Here is a 21,303-nt window from a genome sequence, read left to right on the forward strand (position 1 = left end):
GCTTTCTCTGACTCTCCTCACACAGGCCCCAGCTTTTATTTCCAGACAGTCATTTCATGATTTCAAATCTGTGTCAGAGACACCATGTACTAATGAACTCTCAGCTTCCTACCAGCTCCATCAACAAATGGAGGACTGTGGAAAAATGAGTGCTGATACTACTCAATTTTATGGAAGGACAAATCTGTTTCTTTATGGTAGCTAATAAAAGTTGTTTGGATTTTCCTGCTCCTGAAGAACAAGAAGGCATGCAATTCTGGCATGACCATTGATTTTACAAAATGATCAAGACAGCTTAAAATTATTTAAAAAAATACAGATGCCAGCATACTCTGACTTAAAACCAGATTCAAAAAAGTTTTATGAAAATATAAAGTTAACTAAAAAGATATAAACTGAAGTACTAAGCCTCACACTTACAAACCTCAGAATTTAGTATTCTAGAGAACTGCCATTGGTATTCCAGTGAACAGCTGAGTGTAAACACATTTCTGTCTGTCTCTACACCTCTCCAAAAACCCCTCAGGTTTCATGCCATTTAAGGTACTATTTAAAATTAAAATGCAGCTTTATTTCACTTTTCCTGTGTGGAACTTGAGCTGTGTGCAACTATGCTGAATAATAAAAAAAAAAAAATCCCAACATAAAAGAGGCATCAGAATAATGCAGATTTTGGTTTTCCCCATAATTTTAATCCCAAAATTAGTCTCACAGCCAAATGTAAATACTTTATAATCAGTATGTTGTAGAAACTGAAGTTTTAAGCCCATGAAAGGTCTGGTGTAATAGGCCTATCAGCTACATACAGCTAACAGAGATGTTTATACATAATTTTTGTGGCTAGACACTAAGTTCTCATTTATTGTAGGAAACCCCTTTCCCTTCAGTATTCATATAATGAAACTTTTTTTTAACATATATTCACAGACCATTAAGCCAGATAATATTTATATTTTGCAGAAAATTGGAAGGCGTCCCATTGCCAACTCAGCGACTCATAAAGCAGTATTTAAACTGCACATTAGCCTCACTTAGTATTCTCAGCCACACAGCTCTGCAGCTAGAAAAATCTACAGAGACCAAATTCTCATAGAGTCCCAACATAAAATGCACATAATAGCAACTCACTGTAGGTGCACACAGAACTATTTTGTTTCCCACTGTGAAGACAGACAGTTGAGCTGCACACATTCATAAAGTGCACTGCTGTTTATTTTCACTGCTCCCAGTACCAGGGGAAGTCAGACTGACAGCAATGAACAGCTCAGTAGGGCAAGAACAAAATACTCAAGTGCTACAGCACATCTGCTGTCACTGTTCTCCTTCCCACTTTTCTTTTTAAAACTGTTATTTGATTTGGCTGGTAACAGCTAATCACTGTTACTTCTGTAATCAGAGCCACGTTCAAGGCTTTGTTTTTTCCTCTCTCGCAGAAGCATTTGTAAATATTGGATTTCAGGTTTGAGGATGATGAATGAGCTGGAGTATAAGTGCTTCAAATTCAGTCTGCACCTCCAACAAGTTAATTAATTAACTAATAATCTATTTGAAAGGATTCTAAACATGGAGACTCTCAATAGTGAGAGCCACTATTACTTCACCACCATTCCTTCTAGCTGTTCTGGCATACAGATTTATACCTACAGCCTCCCACAGCTGCTAATTTTCATCTGCTGTAACCAAAATAAAACAAAAAATAAGAAATGCAATAAGTATTCCTTACTATACTTATCAAAAGTATGACTTTCTGAAGTAAAGACAAGTTTTGACCAAGACTTCAGTGAGTGTCTGTTTTATCTTCTCCCTTCCATGGACCACTAAGCTTTTGACATGGGCTGCCCCCACTGCCCTGCTATAGAGAGACCGGCTGCCCCCTCATATTCTTTCATAACTTAACTGGATCCAATGAGAAGTTCTAAAAGATTCCTAGAATATCTGCTGTTCCCATGACCTCTACCATTCCCAAATATTTGGGTACTCCAGGTCTGTTGCAATTGTTTTTCTGGTGAAAACTAGACTATAAAAGCAAATGTTTTATCTTAAAACAGTTGTACATAGTTTTCTAGACCTTCTTAAAACAAGCTTAATTTAATATCTTCTAAAAGATGGGACAGGGACTTCATTTTGGTCACAAAATCAGGTTCCTACAAGAGCCCCACTAGGGAGGAGCAAATAGAAGTCTCAGTATCTACTTTTAAACATCTATAGAGCATGGTGAGTACAGAAAACCCCCCTTGCAGCAGTGATACATACCTTGGGAAAGCATCAAAGCAATAGGTTTTCCTGGTGTCAGGAAAAGCTACCCGTAATCCAGACATCAGGGGAGAATGGAGGATCACAGCCGCGCACTCGTACCGAGATGCCAGGTCTACTGTAGGGACAGTACCAATGCTCTGGCCATACAGGATGATGTTCTCAGGACTGACACCATACCTGCACAGAAAAGAACGATCCCTTTAAAACAAAAAAAGCCAAAGCACAACACATTTCACATCACAGATGCGGAAATCAAACTAACAAAAGCAGAGGGGGATAAAACCCAAAGCATCCCTCCTTATCTGTTGTGGGTCTTTAAAAGCTATTCCGAGGAGACATGAGCTTACAAGTTTAAATTTTGAAACAGTCCTGCAAAGTAAACAACCCAAATATTACATAGGCTGAAGAGAGCTATCCTCAAAGAAGGAATGGCAGTTTGGTCATTCATGTTCACCTTTTTCAGGAACAGCTCTTGTCTTTCACTCCACAGCACAGCAAATTATAAACGAGATTTCCCCCCTATCCAGAGTCACTCTCAGGAATTTCAACTGGATGTCCTAGAGGCTAACAGCCCTTCCACCATTAAACAAGGTAGTTACTCCTACGACCAACTTTAATTCCATGCAGTTGGAATAAGAAGACAAAACTGCCTTGTTAGTGACAGCAAAGACAACAGGTCTCTTCATTTTTCCAGTTACTAATCAGTATAAAATATTCCTCATTTTTCTTTGCCAGTTTAAAACATGTCAAGGTTATTTTGTAGCTATAAAAAACACACCATTCCCTAAAATGCAGGGTTCATAGCAAGTCCTGGATAGCTCCCCAATATTCCCATCCAGTCTATGAAACTGTCCCAGCCCCTGTGCTGCTTCACACTGCAAAAAAAGCTGAGAGTGAGACTAATTCAGTTTTCATTTAATGTATGCAAAATAGAAAGGAATCTGGAAGGGGCACAGGAGGAGGTGACAGTGGATAGGAAGAAGTGAAGAGTATTTGGCCACCAGAACTTGTTAGGAAAGCTGCAAATCAAAGCTGTTACTCAATTATAAACTATTTACCCAGAAGATTTTTCTCCACCTCCCATTGCAATGAAATACAGAACAGAACACATTTCTAGTAGAAAATATTTTGTGTAAAACATGTCTTTTTGACAGTCTACACCATTCACAGTCCTATGGTCACTGCTGTGACAATGAAAAGCAAACCCTGCAGTTTAGGCTATACCTCATGTACACCTGGAAGGTTTCAATTTCCTTGCAAAGCTGCTTGCAAGATGTATAGCAGGCCTGAAGAGTACTTGACTTTCAAGCAGCTAAATGATTTGGTATGTGCCAAAAGAGATAATTACAATAGAAGAAAGATCAATTAATAATTAAAATTAAGAGTAATCCAGTACTAATCGTCCAATTACAGGCTGTCAGGATTGCCTCGTTTCATGATGAAATATAACTAGACTGGATTGTAGCCTCTGTGAAACTGAAATTTTCTTAATATTTTTATACTGCTGAGCATAAGGGTGCTTTTGGCATCCACTGTTATATGAATAAGCAACTGTACAAAAATAACTCTAGGGAGTAAAATTGTATCCTCTTGGTAACCAAGCAGCAGCCGATGCTGGCGGTCTGTCACCACAGCCTGATGTTTTTAAAGAGATGTGGTGCAGCTCTTTTAGCAGATTTTCTTTCTCCTGTAGTGTTAGATAAGGTCCAGCACACAGCAGGGCCTGGTTGACTCAGTTAACAGGACCTTGGAACAAAGTCTTGTCTTCACACAGTTCATTCCAGCTGCTGGGTGAGGAGGGCTGGAGGCATGCACCTCAAAGGCACCACATGCATCCAGCCTATCTGCCAGCCGTTGCATCATCTTAAAGACAGGCAGAAATGCATCAGCATCAGGGATATACAAGAAAACAGGACTGGAACATGATCAGCTACACGGCATTTCAGTGGGAATGGAACGATATTAATGCTGGTAGGTTTTGCAATGCCATCCTGATCTGTGGTATCATGATAAATGTGAAGCTTCCTTTCTAAAAGGTTTACAATATAAGCAGAATGTGGAAACAGATGTTTGATTGTGGATCACAGGATAACAGGACAGCATAGGGTAGCAAGAGAATTCAACACATCCAATTGCCTTAGTATGGCAGTTGTCTCCAACACTGATCTGCTTTACACTCACTCCTTTTGGTGTTATTTTGTTTCTGAAAACATCTCATATTGTAAGGGGAGTATCTTGCTGTTGTGGTAAGAGGTACTCTAGAGAAAAATCTGTTTCATAGTATGCCAGGTAAAGTCAGAGAAAGTCTATAGCATCATTAAAAAAGCCCAGAAATACGTCTAAACTTACAGCAGCCTTTCATCACTACAGCTATTCAGTATCCAACTCCACTGAAAGAAAATGTGATAATCTGGACAAAATGAATAATTGTAAAAGGGTATTAGGACACTGAGATAGTGCACTCTTAGCCATCATTACAGCAAATGTCTTTTCTGCTTTACATTCCTACTGACTGACAAGTAAAAGAATCTCTAGGGCTGTTTTACTTAGGGGCAGTTCCCCTTTCCAAGACAGAAGAGTTACTGTAACAGATTTATCTTTTTAAGCACCATACCATGAGGTCATCACTCAGCAAGCGAGACGTGGAGCTTACTGCAAACATCAGCAGAAACAGCTACATGTAATATTTATTTATCATCAGGCCAAAGGACACAGGACAACTCATGAGCAAAGGCCATGAATAATTGAGCTGTGCAAGGTCCTCAGAGCTGAGGGCCAGGGCTTGGCTCTGTGATCCTCCGCATCCTCACAAACGCTGCCCAGTGGTCACTCAGCCCAGGTAAAAACCCACCTGGGGGCTTTATCTTTAAAACACAACATTCTTAAAGCAGAGGCTGGGTCCCTCCCTCACTCTCTGCAAACTTCCTTGTATCAGATCCTTGCACAACAGGAGCAGTGATACAGAAAGTGAAAGAGAAGAGGGGAAGAGCAGACATGGGTAGGAAGGTGGCAATGAAGGGGACACTGGGAGACACAGAAAAAGGGAAAGTACATGGTAGAAAAAGGCAAAAGACACTCTGAAAAAGGAGGAATCCTGTTACAGTCTGCTCTCCTATTAAGGAAGAAAGTCTTTCCACCAGCTAAACAGCAGCTCCTAAAAATAACTTCCTTGAAACACACAAGCTTTGGTCTCTGTGGAAACAGAGCTCCATCCGACGGAGCAGGAGAGCCAAGTAAAATTTCTGGATATGCTTGGGCACTTCTCCTGTGAAGCCTCATCAGAGAGTTCTAAACAAGCAGGACAGCACAGCAATGTGGAAACCAGCCTTCAGCAAAGCCAAAGCAGGAAACAGCTCAGTTACCATGGCCATATGCAAAACTCCACTTTGACAAAGGGGGAAAAAAGAGAAGAAAAAAGGGCAGGCGTGCTTTTTCCCCAAAGGGAACTCCATTACTGAGAACTGCAGCTACTGCTGTATAAATGATGCAAGCACTTCTGCTCTCCCTTAGCCACAAACACAGGTGGCAAGGCTCAAAGTTCTCCAGCCTATTCCGGTCTCAATAACCCACACGTACATGGTGTGGCTTACACATCTCATTTGTGCGTGGAGAAAAAAACCCAGCAACCTTCACAAGCAGTACAGCTCTCTGTACCTAGAGCTTGAGGTCAGGTCCAGCTAAGGCCCCAGAACACCCCACAGTCTATAATAACAGTAGTTTGGGTTTTTTTTTTCCCCCCCGTTACTGCCTCAGTAAATACAAGTGAGATTTACCAGCAATTCTGGTCTCCCCATGCTAACATGAACTACATGCACAGAGGCTGGTTATTAAGAATCCACACCCCTGACTCTTCTACTTACTCCTTCACAGAGTAATAAAAGACCTCAGCCACACCAGCAGATCAGTGGGATACAGGAGAGTGGGAATATTGCTGACAGAGAGCACAGCAAAGGAGGATGAGACATCACTTCTAGTTCCCCAGCTTGGCTGTATGTTTGTGGCTCGGGCCATGTCCCTGCTCAGTTTCCTCATACAGACCAATGATGGCATCAACTGCCATGCAAAGTACCTCAGCCTTCCTGGATGACAGCACTACCTGCAAACTATGTATTATCTTAAAGCATCTTTAATTATGAGCTTAAGATACTGAATCCCTCCTCCCCCCAGGGCTCCAGCTTTGAGCCATGGAGCTGGAAAGTTTACCATTGCTATTTTTACCCTCTCCTTGCTCAGTGGAGAGCACCAGTGGAATGCTGCTGTGGGGACTCCAGACGTGTCACAGCTGAACCCCTGCAATGAACACAGCCAAAGCTGCCAGTCCTCAAAAGTGCCAAATCCATATTTTCATTAAAGAGGCCAGTCCGCTTTTCAGGCTTACTGAACCCATGGAAGTTAACCTCACCTTGTATTTTCAGTTTGAGTTTTTATGATATTTGCTGTCCCATTGTCCCATACCTGAACAGGAAAGCACTGAGAACAGCCTGTATACAGAAACAGCAATAAATTACTTTTCAGAAACTGCCTATGCAGAATTCTTTGATGGCACAAACCCCACTCCATAACACTGTTCAGACTTAGTGTTTAACTGCAACTAAACTGGGCGAGTTCTTCCTTACGACACATAAAGTACATAAATTTACAAGGCCAGGAAAATGAGGTAACCAGCTCCTGCATTCTCACAAGGGGACTGAGTCTGAAACTGGGCACTCCCCTCTCCAGCAAACACCAATTAAATAAATCACTTTCAAGACACAAAGGAAATTCAGCATATATCAGGAATAACACAAATCATGACCCAATTTGGAGGAAATAGTGACTTCTAGAGTACCTTTACTAGAACATATATGAGCTCAGATCTTCATAACCTTGTCAAGCCAGTTTCCTTCTGTTTACACAGACCCATTTGTCACAAAATGCGATTTATCACCTTTCCAAAATACATTATCTCTAAGTTTAATAATCCAGATAAATTTAGATCATTTGTTAAGAACCACAAATAGGTATTCTCTAGCATCATTATACACCCCCATAAGATATCCATGTACATTTTCAGAACAAAGTGGCTATTTAATCTTGTATGAATTTAAAAATCTAATTTTGGGGGGTAGAAAGAAAAACAAAAATCTTCATTTAAGTCACACATCCAGATTGTATACATTGAGTATGATTTTATGTTGTGTGACTTTTACATTAAAATGAATCAACACTAGCACCTTATTCAATAATGATTTTTGCAAGAAATTTACAGTATCAGAACAAAACACTGAATTTTGCATTGTGCTTCAGCAAGTACCACTCCAGCATGTCAGCCAAAATATCAGAGAAATTACAGCAGATTTTTAGTCTAAATGCCAACATTAAATTGAGAGGAAGGCATTAGATTAAGGATTTTTTGAGTTAACTGTAATAACTGTCAAATGAGAAAAATCAGATTTGGAGATTCACAGGAAAGCCTGGCACACAAAAAGTGTCCCTGTGCCAGTTTCTCCAGTTTCCTTGAATTCACACAAACTTAGGCCTAAAATTCTTCACTGTTTTACTGACACTGACTCCTTAAATTATGAGATTTCCTCCTTCTCTACCTTCTCCCTCTCCAGGCCTACAAGTACTATGCAATTCAAGTTCAGGTACACCACACTCTCTTTCACTTCACATTTTCATGAAGCTAAGAGCCAAAAATGGGTTGTATTCTGGCTTTTGAAGCTGCAAAAAAGAGAGACCAATTTTTCTGGCGTATGTCCCAGCACACCGTCACAGGAGTGGGCAAGTCATTCCACAAATGTGTTCACCCTCAAAATAATTTGAATGGCTGACAGAGAAATTCAATCAAGGACTCCACCACAGTTTTATATCACTATTACTTTTACTACCACACCAGAGAGTCATTTGATTACACTATGGAGAAACTCCAGTGCTAACCAATATAAGCTGATAGTGGAATTACAGAACGAACCTATGACTCTTGAAAATGCCCTCTTACAGGCAATTTTGGAATTATTAGCAAATATCACACTCCTACAGGCTTGCTGGGCTCTGTGACTGCAGCACTAATCCACTGACGTACCAGCTCCTCTTTTCATATCAATAATAAATGGATCAAGTGAAAGCAACTTCTAGGCACTTCTGAGGATGATGATTTGCCCTGCAGCAACTTAATTATACCAAAGCATGAAATCACTGCAACTGGTTCTTGATTACTGCCCTGTGACAATCAGTGATCTGTCATCCAACACTGAGAACTGTGCTCACAGTTCAGCCAAGTCCTGACAAGGATATTGAGTATCACTGGAGAGCTCATGACAAAAGCAGGGATCTACACACTGCTGAGTAGTGAAGCCAGTGCAGGTTTGCTCTCAAAGACCAGGATAGGTAAAGGTAAATGGTATTTCATAGCATTCTCTAGTACAAACTGTAATGAGATTACATTTTAAATTAACTGAATTATGCTAATCTGCACTGAGTGGCTTTGGAGTGACAGCTGGATGACTCTTTTTTTAATCCAAAGAATACTAATTTGTCTAAAAATTGTTCCTTTTTGAAATACAACCTTAAGTCACCTTTTGTTCATCTGCCTCAAACACAGGCTCCTGAAGTTGTCATGTTTCAAAGTGGGAAACACCTTCTCTGACTAAAGTAAAACTGCTCAGGACTCAGAGCAAGCCAAGTGCTCTTGAACAGTAAATACACTCCCCTCCTTTTTTTCCCCCAGTTTCACCATTACAAGGAAGTTCCTCTTCCCTCAGGCAAAAAATAGGCAATCTGTGTTTGCAGATCTATTTATGTTTTAAGGAAGTAAAAAGTAAAACCTCCTTTGCTTTCTCTTGTACTGAGGACTCAACTGTATTTATAACACAACTTTTCTCCACCACAATAACCCAGGATACTGATTTTGGTGTTTGTTTTATGATAGATTGCTCATTTGTCTACCACACGAACTAGCAGTTTTATGTATAAACAACAAACAGATTTGGAACAGTTGCTTCTGCTTGACTGAGGGTTTGTTGGGTGTTTTTTGTGGGTTTTTTGTTTGGTTGTTTCGTTTTTTATTTCCCTAGATTGCAGGGAAGCAGGAAATAGAATTTTCATTAAATGTGCACTGAAATTTAAGCAGGAACTTGTGCCACAGGCATGCTGATGTAATAGAATAACTTAGCCCCTACAAGCATTAATTCTTTCATATTGAGTGAAAACAAGAAGGCCACTGACAAGCAAAAAGGACTCTTGTAAAACATCCAAGAAAAACAAGCAATGATGTGGCTCATCCATCTGTTGAATTCCTACCCTCACCATTCCACTGCTTTATGACAAAAGGAGAATAACTTTCCAAACTCAGTGCACACTCATGCAATTAGAGGGAGTGAGCTCCTCCCTAAATTAATTCCTAAATAGCCACCTCTAAATGTTGGGAGTCGTTTTATTTCTTTAATCATAGGGGCAAATACAAACCAAACCCACTGTAAGTTGAAATACAAGAAGCTAATGGAAATAGGACCTAAACACATGGATATATTCAAACATAATTCACACAGCCCCCAACTTTCTTTGCTTTAGCACCCTTAAAAAACAGCTGGAGTTCTGCAGACAGCACTGGCACATTATAGTTTTGAATTTGAACAAACATGGGAGCTCTCTACTCATCATAGTTCCCTGCTTCTTCAAAAGTGCTTTCCTAGACCAATCTTGACTCACACCATTTAGTCCCACAACACATCAGGTAAATGGCACATAAAATGAATTTTTTACTCCAGTTATTTTAAAAATAGAGCACTGGAGTTAACTTCCATGAAGTATTTTGCATTTAATTAAGATGCTCTGTAGCAAATAAACCTGGAATACAGAAGACTGAAAACTTTTCCTGGCCACTGAGCACTATCTTTATGACCACAGCATCAATAATTCACAAATACTCAGTCAGCTACTTCTAGTATATACTCTTTACTGCAAGCAGTGTACAAAACCTATACAGTCATTCTCTGAGGTACATTTAAATACATTGAGACAGCAGAAAAAATTCAGCTACTTTCACAGAGCAGCTCAGCCTATAGTATCTTCTGAAGGAATCCATTACCTTCACCCTCATTATCTCACCCCTCTCCTGCTGGGGTATTTTTACTTCAACTGTACACACACCCTGTGCTCTAGTACAACAGTGCTAAGATAGATGAGTGTACTCCTCACAGCACTTGATGTGACATTAAAACTTCAATCATCTTTTTTAGTGTTGCAAAAAGGCTGCACCTTTGGGCATCCTACACTCAAAACCTGAAAAATAAGGTAAACTACTGCTAAAACTGTGCACCTAGTAAGGTGTTGTTATGAAAACCAAGAAAGATTTGATGATATCCACGTATATTAACACATTATCTTTTAATGTAAACACTTCAGTTAAAACAAGTATGTGTCAACTAACACAGAAATTGATTCCCTAGGAGACATTAAGCAAACCTGAGTGCAAATACTAATACCAGTTATGCATTCCCACAAGTTTTGTGCTTTCATAGCTGTTTCTTCGATTTCAAGTACTTCCAAACTGGAGAGCCTTGCCTGAATCCTGAGGCTGAAATTTCACACTGAGCCAATGCATTTTGGCTCACCTCCCAAGCCCATCACATAACCCTCCTCACCAGCCTTGGCTCAGCACTGGGAAAACTGAGGGTTTACAAGCCTGGAGGAAACAATCTTGCAGCTTTTCCACAATTTTTAAAGCATTTTTGTTCAGGAGCATTGTCTTCTTTTTCTACTATTTCCATCTGTTCACTGAATCCCCTCTGACACCTGCCTGGAGCAGGGCTTTTGCCAGGACTCCTCACATCAAACACCAACTTCTGGATGTATTTCCCTCACCCTACACACCTAAAGCACCACGCTGAGGTGAGGCCACCCTGCTGTGGCACTAATTGCCATGAGCTGCACCTATGCAAGGCTCAAGCCTCTGACTCATGAGCTGGGATTACTCAAGGGAGGAGCACAGTGGCTTTTGACCAGAGCTCCTGCCTGTTCCACCCATCTCTGACATTTCTCCACCAGCCAGAGCCCAGCTGCCCACAAAGAAGGGAATAACTGCTCCAGTGCACAAACCAGGACAGCCAAGACAAAAAGAAATGGCTCCAGTTAAGTCCTCTTTCAATGTATCAGGCTGTAGTATCTGAAAATAGCTATCACTGTAAAAGCATAGAATGAAACAAGACTAATTAGACTAATGGATCAAACTGCAAAGCTCACCAAAAATGTCTCACAAGAAGGTTTGCACAGCTGGTTAGTCATATTGTAACTTCAAAAAAAAAAGTATTCCTGACCTAAGGATGTTAAACTAGAAGTATATCTGTAAATTCAGCTGAAGGCAGTTAGTCGCCTGGATGTTATAGCAGCATTAAATAGCTCGCTCATGCTGGAATTAATACTTTGGAGACTAACATTTGGAAGATTAGGTGAAAAAATTCAAAGCAGAGCACTCAGAAACTGATATCTATAGATCTTGGCCCTTGAACTGCTCAGGTAATGAATCCCACCATTCTTTGAATTCAAAATATTTTCTTCTGCGTGGGGGCTTCTGTGTGGTTTGTTTGTTGTTTGTGCTTTTCTCCATTCTTGCCTTCCTTTTGCATGCTCTTTAATCTGTTTATTGTAATTTTGTTTATCTTTCAGTCTTTAAGTAAAAGCTATTTCATCTACAAGTCCTACTAAGAACAAAAATATTAGCAGCATTAAATGATTTGATTTTGCTACGATTATTTGATATAGCTGACAAGCCATTAAATGTGAAATATGTGGCACTGATACAGCATTTTCCTTACATCACTTACAGACAACTGTAGCTGTATCTAAAACACAAGCTGGTAAAAAGAAAAAAAGATTCAAGTGTTCCCTCCATAATGCCAACAGAGGAGAACAAAGAAAAAATTGAACTGTCTACACAAACAGCAGGTGCTCGTATCCAAAATCCTATTACAGCCGACATTTTCACACTGCTCTTCAAAGACCCCTGCAAATCTGAACGCTGTCTCTCCCACAGAGCACCAGAGCTGGAGTCCAAGAGGATTACAAGGGAGCTGGAATGGATAAGGCCTTGCAGGAATGCAAGCAGACAAACTAGATACAGCATTTCTTCCATGCAGAAGCATTAGTGTAGCTCAGGCAGTGATTTGAGTCTCCAAACGAGACGAGAGAGCAGAAAGGCAGGATGGAGAACGAGAATGGCAGAGAGGTCCTGATACAAAAGTGATCCATGGCACCAAACTGGTCCAATGTTCCTAAAAAGAATCAACAGCAGATGAAGGCATCTGTCCCCAGAACATGAGTCTTTTAGCAGCCAGCATTGTATGAAGATGACTCAGCCGGCAGTCGGATTTCTCTCTCCATTATACACTTGCATTAATATGCTCAAGCACTGTAGAAGAACCAAGTCATTAGGTAAGAATGAGCTCCTCTAAGAGAAATGCAGCATCCCATAAACACTGAAGGGCTCTATAAAGAAGCCCAGTGAAGAAGTGTCATGGTTTGTGTTATCCAGGAGGTCATAATCCCGTTTGGATAGTCGTCCTTCAATTCCCTGGAAACATTTCATGTTTCTCTAACCATTTCCACAGACTTGAAGACAGACAGTATTTTCTTTTGATTTAAGAATCAAAACAATAGGCTCTTCCTCTGCAATGACATGTCTCGTGAATTATAAATAGGAAAAAATCCTACTTGGATAAATGACACTGTAACCTCTATTTTTCCCCACCCCACAGTATGTGGAGAAAACACATACCAATTTTTTATTTGCTCAGAACACTGAGCTTTGTCACAGTGTGAATTTGCATACGTTTAAACATCTGCTTTCACAAAGTGCCAAATTCACAGCCTTACAGAGAAAAATAACTCTCCTGATGAGTCTCTCCTGTCTCTCTCAATTATCCATTTCCAAGTGGATTCATTAAATATTCCAGCAAATACCAAGAACAATACGTGACAAATGGAAGACAACAGTCATTTCATGAAAGTAATTTATTACCTGAAAAGATTCATCCAGTATCTTTTCAGCGACAAGAAAACCTGTGTTGTTTTCTTCTCTGTGTTGTTTTTTTCTGTGCCATTTTTATATTGGCACTCTTGACTTTTAAATCAGACTCATCTATTCCTTTCTTCCCAAGCATCCTCATCTTGCACATGTTCCTTTAATGAACTTTTAGCACAGTGTTCAACCCCCCGTAACAGTCAATATAAACCTAAGATGATTAAAAAAATATATAGCAATCACCAGGATTAAAAGTACCATATGTTTTAGAACAGCAGACCACAGATAACTAGTTCAGAGCTTAAAAATCAAATTTCCTACCCACAGTCTTTATCACCACAAACCCAGAGACTAAATCCCTCTACTCTTCTCCCAGTAAATACTACTTAGAATTCTGTACAATAAAATTTAGCACAGAGTCAAAGTTTCTTCTGTGTACTTCTGTTTGGTTGAAGTGCTTATAAAACCTGCCTTGTGCTCACTAAGAAACTGAAAAGATAGCCCCAAAGAAGTAATTTGTTACGGAAACATATATCTGCATTTAATGATACGCAGAAACATTAAGCACCATTAAACTTAACCTGTCCTAAAGCAGCAAATGTTATTCTAAAAAGTGGGAAGAGTACATCTGTACATCTAGAAAAGTACTAACTTTCTGAAGCTCAGATGAGAAAATTCAGTCCTGAAACCAGGTCAGGTACACTTGTTCAGCTTATCCAGCTGTCTTATCTGGGATCAGAGTCTGTGGAGTAAAAGACATTTTGCCCAGATTGCGTAAATCAAGAGGTTTTAACAATGATCAAACAACACACTTGGAGACTTCATTTTTCTGCCAACACACCCACTTAACAGGGCCAATTGCTTCTGTAGTTTTTTTAAGTGAAAGATTTCTTGCTAGTCAACTTTTTCCTCTCAAAAAAGGATGCTTACCAAGCAATTACCAGCCATGCCACAAGAAGCAGAAGTACCTTGAAGTGGATCAAGGACAACTGTTAATGCAATCACTTAAGGTCATTATTTCAGCTGATGCTAAAGGTAGAAACTGATCTGCAGCTGCATCTTAGAAATTAAAAAAAAAAAAAAAAAAAAAAATGAAGAAGAAGAAAAGCAGCTTCTGGTTGTCATTCATGCCCCTGTTTGCCTCTGACTCTGATGCAGTCCTTGTAAAGCATGTAGGCTCCCCACTTGACTGCATGCAGTATCTCCACAGAAAAACTGGTTATGCAGGAAAAAATGTCAGCAATTCCAGTCCATGCCACACCGGCACTTAACTGCCTCCCAATAAACCAGCACAGCATAAAGAAGTCTTGTACTGCTGGAGTTTCTATTTTTGAAGTAGCAGATAACAGCACAGTGCTTGGAAAAGAAGTGCATTAATGTCTACTGTAGGTTTTACTGCAGTTCACCATTTCACAACATGGACACTTTCAGTTACAAGTTACTACTCTTTACTCTCCCAACACACGTTTTTCCTATTTAGTTCTACACAGTTTCAATGGATATAGTGTTTCCCTTTCTCCTAATACCATAAAGTTTCCAAGAGAGAGGCAAAAGAGAAATATGGAATGAGAATTAAAAAAAAAAAAATAAAAAAAAAGAAAAAAAAAGGAGGAAGTCCGGCCAGTTCTACAGTGAAGAACAGGAAAGAACATAGTTCACACAGCCCAGAAACACCAGGAATAGTGGAAAGACGAAAAACAGAGTAACAGACAGCAAACAGTTCCTGCTAAATCCTCCCCTGCTCCTCAAAATTTCAGTAATTAAATGAGCTAAGTTTAAGCTAACACTGCTTCCTTTATTTCAAATTAACACGCAAATTAATGTACTAAAAAAAAGAAAAAATTGTTGTGAAAGTCAACCAAAGAGAATAATAATCTTCAGTGCAATTTCTCCTGCTGCTGAAATGCAACAAATTTAGAACTATACCCAGGTAAGAAATATCCATGATACTTAGGTTTTATGTTCTTTATTACGAATATTAAAGTGGATTTTTGGATGGAAAGAGTAATTTCCTGAAGTAATTAGAAGTGCCAGATCCTATTTGTGTCAATAGTGTCTATTCAATGCTCTGCACAAAATGATTTACAGATCTTAGATGAGCTTTGACAGAAGGACATCCAGTTTGGAAGGGTGGGATATTTGGCACCAGATTCCTTCATCTCAGGATAGAAAAGAACTCAATAAATCAAGGAAACTTTACAACCCACTCGCTCTCTACAAAACTCTATGAACATTAGGGATTTATGACAACATTATCTTTCAAGCTCTATCAAAAATTCAGATCCAAATTATCTTCAAGTACGTTCTGTCATCTTCATTTTTTATTAATGTAAATACAAATCAGAACAATTTCTTTTTCTAAAAGCCAACTTTGTGCCTGTATTCCTTTACAGATAGTCATTTCTGCATTATCAGATTGATTTTTAGTACAAATTTCAAAGAGGGGATAAAGAACTAACTGTACAGGGCCTATGCACAGCAGTCTTTAGAAATGAACACCACATTACATGAATAATTAGCAAGAGTTCAAGGGAGAGGGCACAGGGTTTTGCTATCAGAGAAACAGAAGGTTGGACGCTGGCAGAGATAAAGCAAGTCAGAACCTTTTAGGCACCCTGGATAGGCTTAAGGTTGAAACCCCATTTAACATTTTAAACTGCTGAACTGACTCCTGACAGGGCGCTGCTTCTCACATCAGAAAGGGCTGCCTGCAACACATGGGTAACTCCCACAGTATTTATTAACCAGTGTGAGCAAAGGTTACATCTTCATAAACCCTATGCATAAAAATAGCAAAACTGTAGCTGAAACATTACCCCGCCTCTTCCCACAACTCTGGTGCTTTTACAGTTTGTTAAATTTGATGAGATACCCAGACTGAAACACCAACTTTTTCTGTAACATTAACACACATTAAAGCCCATGCTTTACCAGAAAAAGACAAGCTTTTTGCAGTAAGGAGATACACCAAAATATACTACAAACAAAATGTGTAATACAACTTAAATATTCAAGTTGAGGTACATTTCAGTCTTAGAGGAAGAAGGAAACTGACTGGCTCTTGAGTAGCTGCCTGGAGGTAAGAATTGTCCGGGGAACACCTCCAAAGTAAATGTTATACTAACTTAGTTACTTCTTTCAAAATAATCCAAAATAACTTAAACATACAAACACCTTTGTGAGAAATGAAGTTCTAACAACAAATAGTATGTTGGAAAAGACTTCTGTAAATTTGCCCTGGAGAACATGCTCCAAAAGCAAGAGCATTTCCTTGAAAGATGCCACTTTCCCCAGGCTGTCCTACAGCCAAAATCCCACTTAAATTCATCAGATGTTGGGGAAGAAAAATTCATACAGAGTTGGGACAATGATTAAGTTCTGCCCAAACTGGTCCAATGCTTAAGGCAGCAAGTCAACTTCTCAAGCTTTCCTTCAAAGTATAAATGGTTCTATACACCGTTTTCATTATTAAAGAGCTCAAAAGAAGTTCACTTTGTATTGTTGTTGGCTTTTTTTATTCTGCATATGATTAAGGCTTGCATTATTGTATAGTGTAATAGTTAAGACAAAATGTCTTGTTTAATTTATTATAAAGAACTACTAAAATGCATGGACTAATGCTAAAATAATCTGAACCTAATCTTGGTTTATCTGCACACCAGAAAACAAAAACCAGCTGGCTTTGCTCCTTTGCTGATGTTGAACACCATTTTCCCAGCTCTGTAAGGACATTCATAGCAAAGCTAACTAAAAGTTAGGAATGTTTAGAAAGATTTTCTAAAGTGAGCAAAACCCATCATAAACAACCTTATTAAAGGAGCAACATTTCAAGTCATACTCTTAAAGGGTGTTTTCCTGAGAAATGTGTTGAAGTTGGCCTCACACCTTTCAGATTTGTTGGTTCCCATTGTCCATTACTCCAGTTGTTCTGCTGAACACAAAAATGGCCATGGCATAGCACAAAGGTACATTTAACTGGTCTAACATACTGGGATCTTAAGAAATGTGGCAGTATCCTGTAAAAAATAATAATAATAGAGTATCTTAGAGCTTCTAGCTGGCACTGCATGCCTTGAGAAGGGTCACTTGCCAGACACTGAGCTATGCAGCTCATTTAGCAGCATGCCTGGGCTGATAAATAAGGCTCCCATGAGTCAAAGTTCTTAAAGTAACATTTCTATATGTAAGCAGGCTTTTTTTAATAAGGCACAGTTATACTAATCTTCCTAAAAACATAGCCCAAACTGTCTAACATGACAATCAATTCCTAAAAAACAGCTGAAAACAGGATTTTCATCTTGAAGGTACACCTAGAAAGAACTTCAAGAGACTATACCAATAAATATTACTGTCAGAAAAGCATACATGAAGTTCTTCTAACAAATTTGCAATACAAAATAAAAACCAGAGGCAATACTTTGAGATTACCTCTCATTTAAATTTTTCCTTTTAGACTTTGAAGCAAGTATACTAACTTGAAACCTCATCTTCCACATCAACATCATTCTTCATTTGCTAACCCACATGGAATTCCCCTTTTTGAAAGTTGAGAGGTTACAGATTTATTTCATGATTATAGGGATTTTCCCAAAGACATGCATGTGCTTATCAGGGGACATGAAACCAAGGGTGGGAAGGTGGGTGGGCATTGAGCCAGATCCTGCTGTTTAGCCCAATTTTGTGCCTTTGTATTATTTGGTCTCATAGTCAGCAAATCCAACCACAACATTTAATTCTAACAGGAGAACCTTTGTTCTGTAAAGCTAACAAAGTGGTTAAAAATATAAAGATATGGATACAGATAATGCCAGTATAATTCTGTCATTATACAACTGACCTATGCCTGCACCTTTCTTTGATTGTTTGCGGGCAACAGAGCTTAATGTGCAAATAACAGTAACCCATTCTTCTCAAATTAGCCCTTGGAATAAAGAATGCAAAGATGCTCCTCTGTCCTTAAGCTGACACTGTGCACTATTCATCCATCCCATTCTACATTCTTAGCCTTCTGTTAAAAGCATCTTTATTCCACTGTGTTCATACTGCATTTCCTGGGTTTACATTCCCACATTTCCCACTGCTCCCAAAACCTGACACACAGAAAAAAAACCCACCACCAACAAAACACTCAGTTTTAGTCAGGAATGAAATTGAGCTTCATCATCAGATGTCAGGCTGAGCGTGCAAGACCAGTGTAAGTCATTCATCTAAAAACTGGAAAGCAGGGTAGTCAAGACGAAGCAGTAGCAAATGGGTCACTGCAATTGCTTATTCAATTCACCAGTGCTTGTCTGCAGCAATCTCAATTATCCACCACCAACTGCCACAGGAGATACAGGGAGATACTGTCTATCAGTTGGTTTGGTTTTGTATTTTAGGCCATACAAACCCAAGCTTTAAGAGTCAGACAAAAAACAATTCTTAATCATTTCATTCCGACACCTAAGAGCCACCAGCATTCAAAAATTGTAAAAAGATTTTTTTTTCCCCTAGATTTAGGAAAACACAAGGAGCGCCTCATCTTGTACACAGGTGGCCTTAATTTCTCTCAAATTCAGTAGCAACTGAAGCTATCTCCTAATCCACAGGAAAAGATTTCTGATCTTCTTAGATGCTATTTGGCAAAAGCAAACCTAAATGTATGCAAGCATGTTAGGTATAACACATCTGCACCTTGTTTTATGACTCATTTCAACTACTTCCAATGCAGCCTTGTAATTGATTTACATTTGTGAAGGAGGCCAGAAAGGATTCTTAGTTATTCATTAAATTTATTATCAGCTTTGGGAAAAAACAAATCCCTATGTTATTTGTTCCTTTTTTTTATAGTGCTGCCTAATCTTGAGATGATTGGCCTTAAAACCAACAGAAAATACAACTGTGGAACTTAAAACTGGGTTTGGGGCAGGGATTTAAAGTCAGTATCAACACATTGGCACATCTTATTAAAAGGACATGGGAAATTCAGACCTTAGTCCCAGCAGTCAGACTCCAAACAGCCAATACTTGGCACTGCTCTGGTACTAGTCTATCTTCACATGAGGGAACATCACAGGACCAAAAAACCCCAGAAAACTGAAAAGGACCCGTTTTCTTCATTCAGTGTGGGAAGAGAAATATCCATTTTCTGACTGACAGTTTTCCCACAAAGGCAGTTGCTGGCAGATAACCACCTGCATACCCTGAAATGGTTTCTACCTATCCATTCCCACAGCAATCTTACAGTCCTGGACAGCACTGCTGTGGGTTTTTTTCTTGTTCTTTTTACTTACGTTCACAAGTAATGAACCAGCGTAAACTTAGCCCAGCACTTTAGAATATTTCTGAGTACCGGAGTAACATGGACTAAAGTGTGAATTTTGGAGGGTGGTTTTTTTTGTTGTTTTTGAGGTTGTGATGGACTGGAGACTGACCCTGGCATCAAAGCAAAGCCATTGAGGTTCACACAGTCCAGCTCAAACTCCCCTGTCAAGAAAAAACTGAACAAATCTAAGAGCTCCCAGCAACATGCACAGGTCAAACAGCCACAGCAGAGCAACCATCAGCTCAGCCTCAAAATGAGACACTTCTCTGTCTAGAGAGAAAAAGCTGCCTTTCCTGTGCACTTCATGTAATTTAGTGCTAAAGAGCAGACTGTTACTTCAGCATGGAGGGTTTAACAATATGTACCTCCAGGAATCTTCTACGTTCAGTGCTCTGATAATGCTGAGAACCAGGTCCTACAACCTTTGTACATCAGGGTAAACCAATATCTCCAGTTCAGGCAGTTGAATTTCAGGACTATCCACACTCAGGAGAGCATGTACTGTTAGCCAAAGACTCTTTAGCAGCTTATTTTTCTTCCCAAATAACACCAGTTGCAAAACATTCTTGACAGTGAAAAGTTTCCTTTTTTTTTTTTTTTTCCTTTTTAAACAAGCTTTGATCTTGTAGTCCTGACAGAAACAGGGAAATATTTAACAAAACTACTTTTACTTCAGTGACTAAAAGACGTAATACAACACCAAAGCTCAGTAAACATTTTGAATAACTTTGAACATCAGAGCACCTGTTTTAAACAGTTGTTGGTATTTGTCCCAGGGATGCTCATCATCTGAATTAATCTCTGCTCATTGCATAAACAACAGCAGAGGATTGTGTATGCATCTATTTTTGCTTAAGGCTATATGCAGCCTTTCTTGAAGTATTGACCATAGCAGGTAGAATAAGTTAAGTTTTATGGGATTGTAGTTTTAAACAATCCTCTGGAGACATTGTAACATTATTGAGAAGCTGGTATGACTGCACAATCTACCAGATGATGCTCCATGAAGAAAGGGAACTCTTACTCCAGGACTATTAATGGTAACTCTGCCAAGCACTGCCTTTCCTCACATCAGGATTTAGTTGGTAACTTTTGATAAAAACCTTTAAGCATCCAATCTAAAGAACTTGGCTTAGATAATGCATAAAATACAGTGCTGGTGAGAGAAGATTCTGTTGCAAAGAGAATTAAAGTAGAAATTGAGTATTTTGATTAGGTGAGGTAAAAGAAACCCTGAAGCTGTTATTCACCTGGAAAGCTGTAAGCACCTCATCACATCAGAATGGAGACGAACTAAACTGACACAACCTCAGATTAGTTATCACTCTGGCCTAATCCAATTAGGTGTGTTTCCTGATTTTACTCAATGTAAGACTTCTCCACCAGCTCCTACACAGGAAACAGCAATAATCTCCTGATAATCAGCACCACAAATAACAAGATTCCTGCATAATAAAAGGTTTAGTGTGCATTTCTTTTAACATTAAATTTGGCAACACAGTTTAAAAAACTAATCAAACATTCTATCTGCTACCCAGTGATCACAACCCCGTGGATTTTACTACACCATTTCACAATTCAATTCCTTTCGTCACACCGTATTGACCAAGAAGCATAAGGGAAACTAAAAGTGAACCAATGCTCTCCTATGGACTGAAAGACAAATTCAAATGTACCTTTTCTGAGAATTAAAGATTTAAATATTACAATAAAACCTAGCATTTATTAAAAGCTAAAAAAATAG

At 39.1% G+C, this 21,303-nt stretch overlaps 1 protein-coding gene across 1 annotated transcript in view; it reads right to left on the reverse strand.

The window, feature by feature from the left end:
• The window catches only part of ABHD17C (abhydrolase domain containing 17C, depalmitoylase), a 28,612-nt gene that overhangs the window by 2,393 nt on the left and 4,916 nt on the right, over positions 1-21,303 (reverse strand). Inside the window, exon 2 of the mRNA XM_083870823.1 lies at positions 2,254-2,433. Coding sequence (XP_083726949.1) covers positions 2,254-2,433 — 180 coding nt within the window. The remainder of the gene's footprint in view (positions 1-2,253; positions 2,434-21,303) is intronic.

The sequence above is a fragment of the Zosterops lateralis genome, assembly GCF_965231275.1.
Source record: "Zosterops lateralis genome assembly, chromosome: 13".
NCBI lineage: Eukaryota > Metazoa > Chordata > Aves > Passeriformes > Zosteropidae > Zosterops > Zosterops lateralis.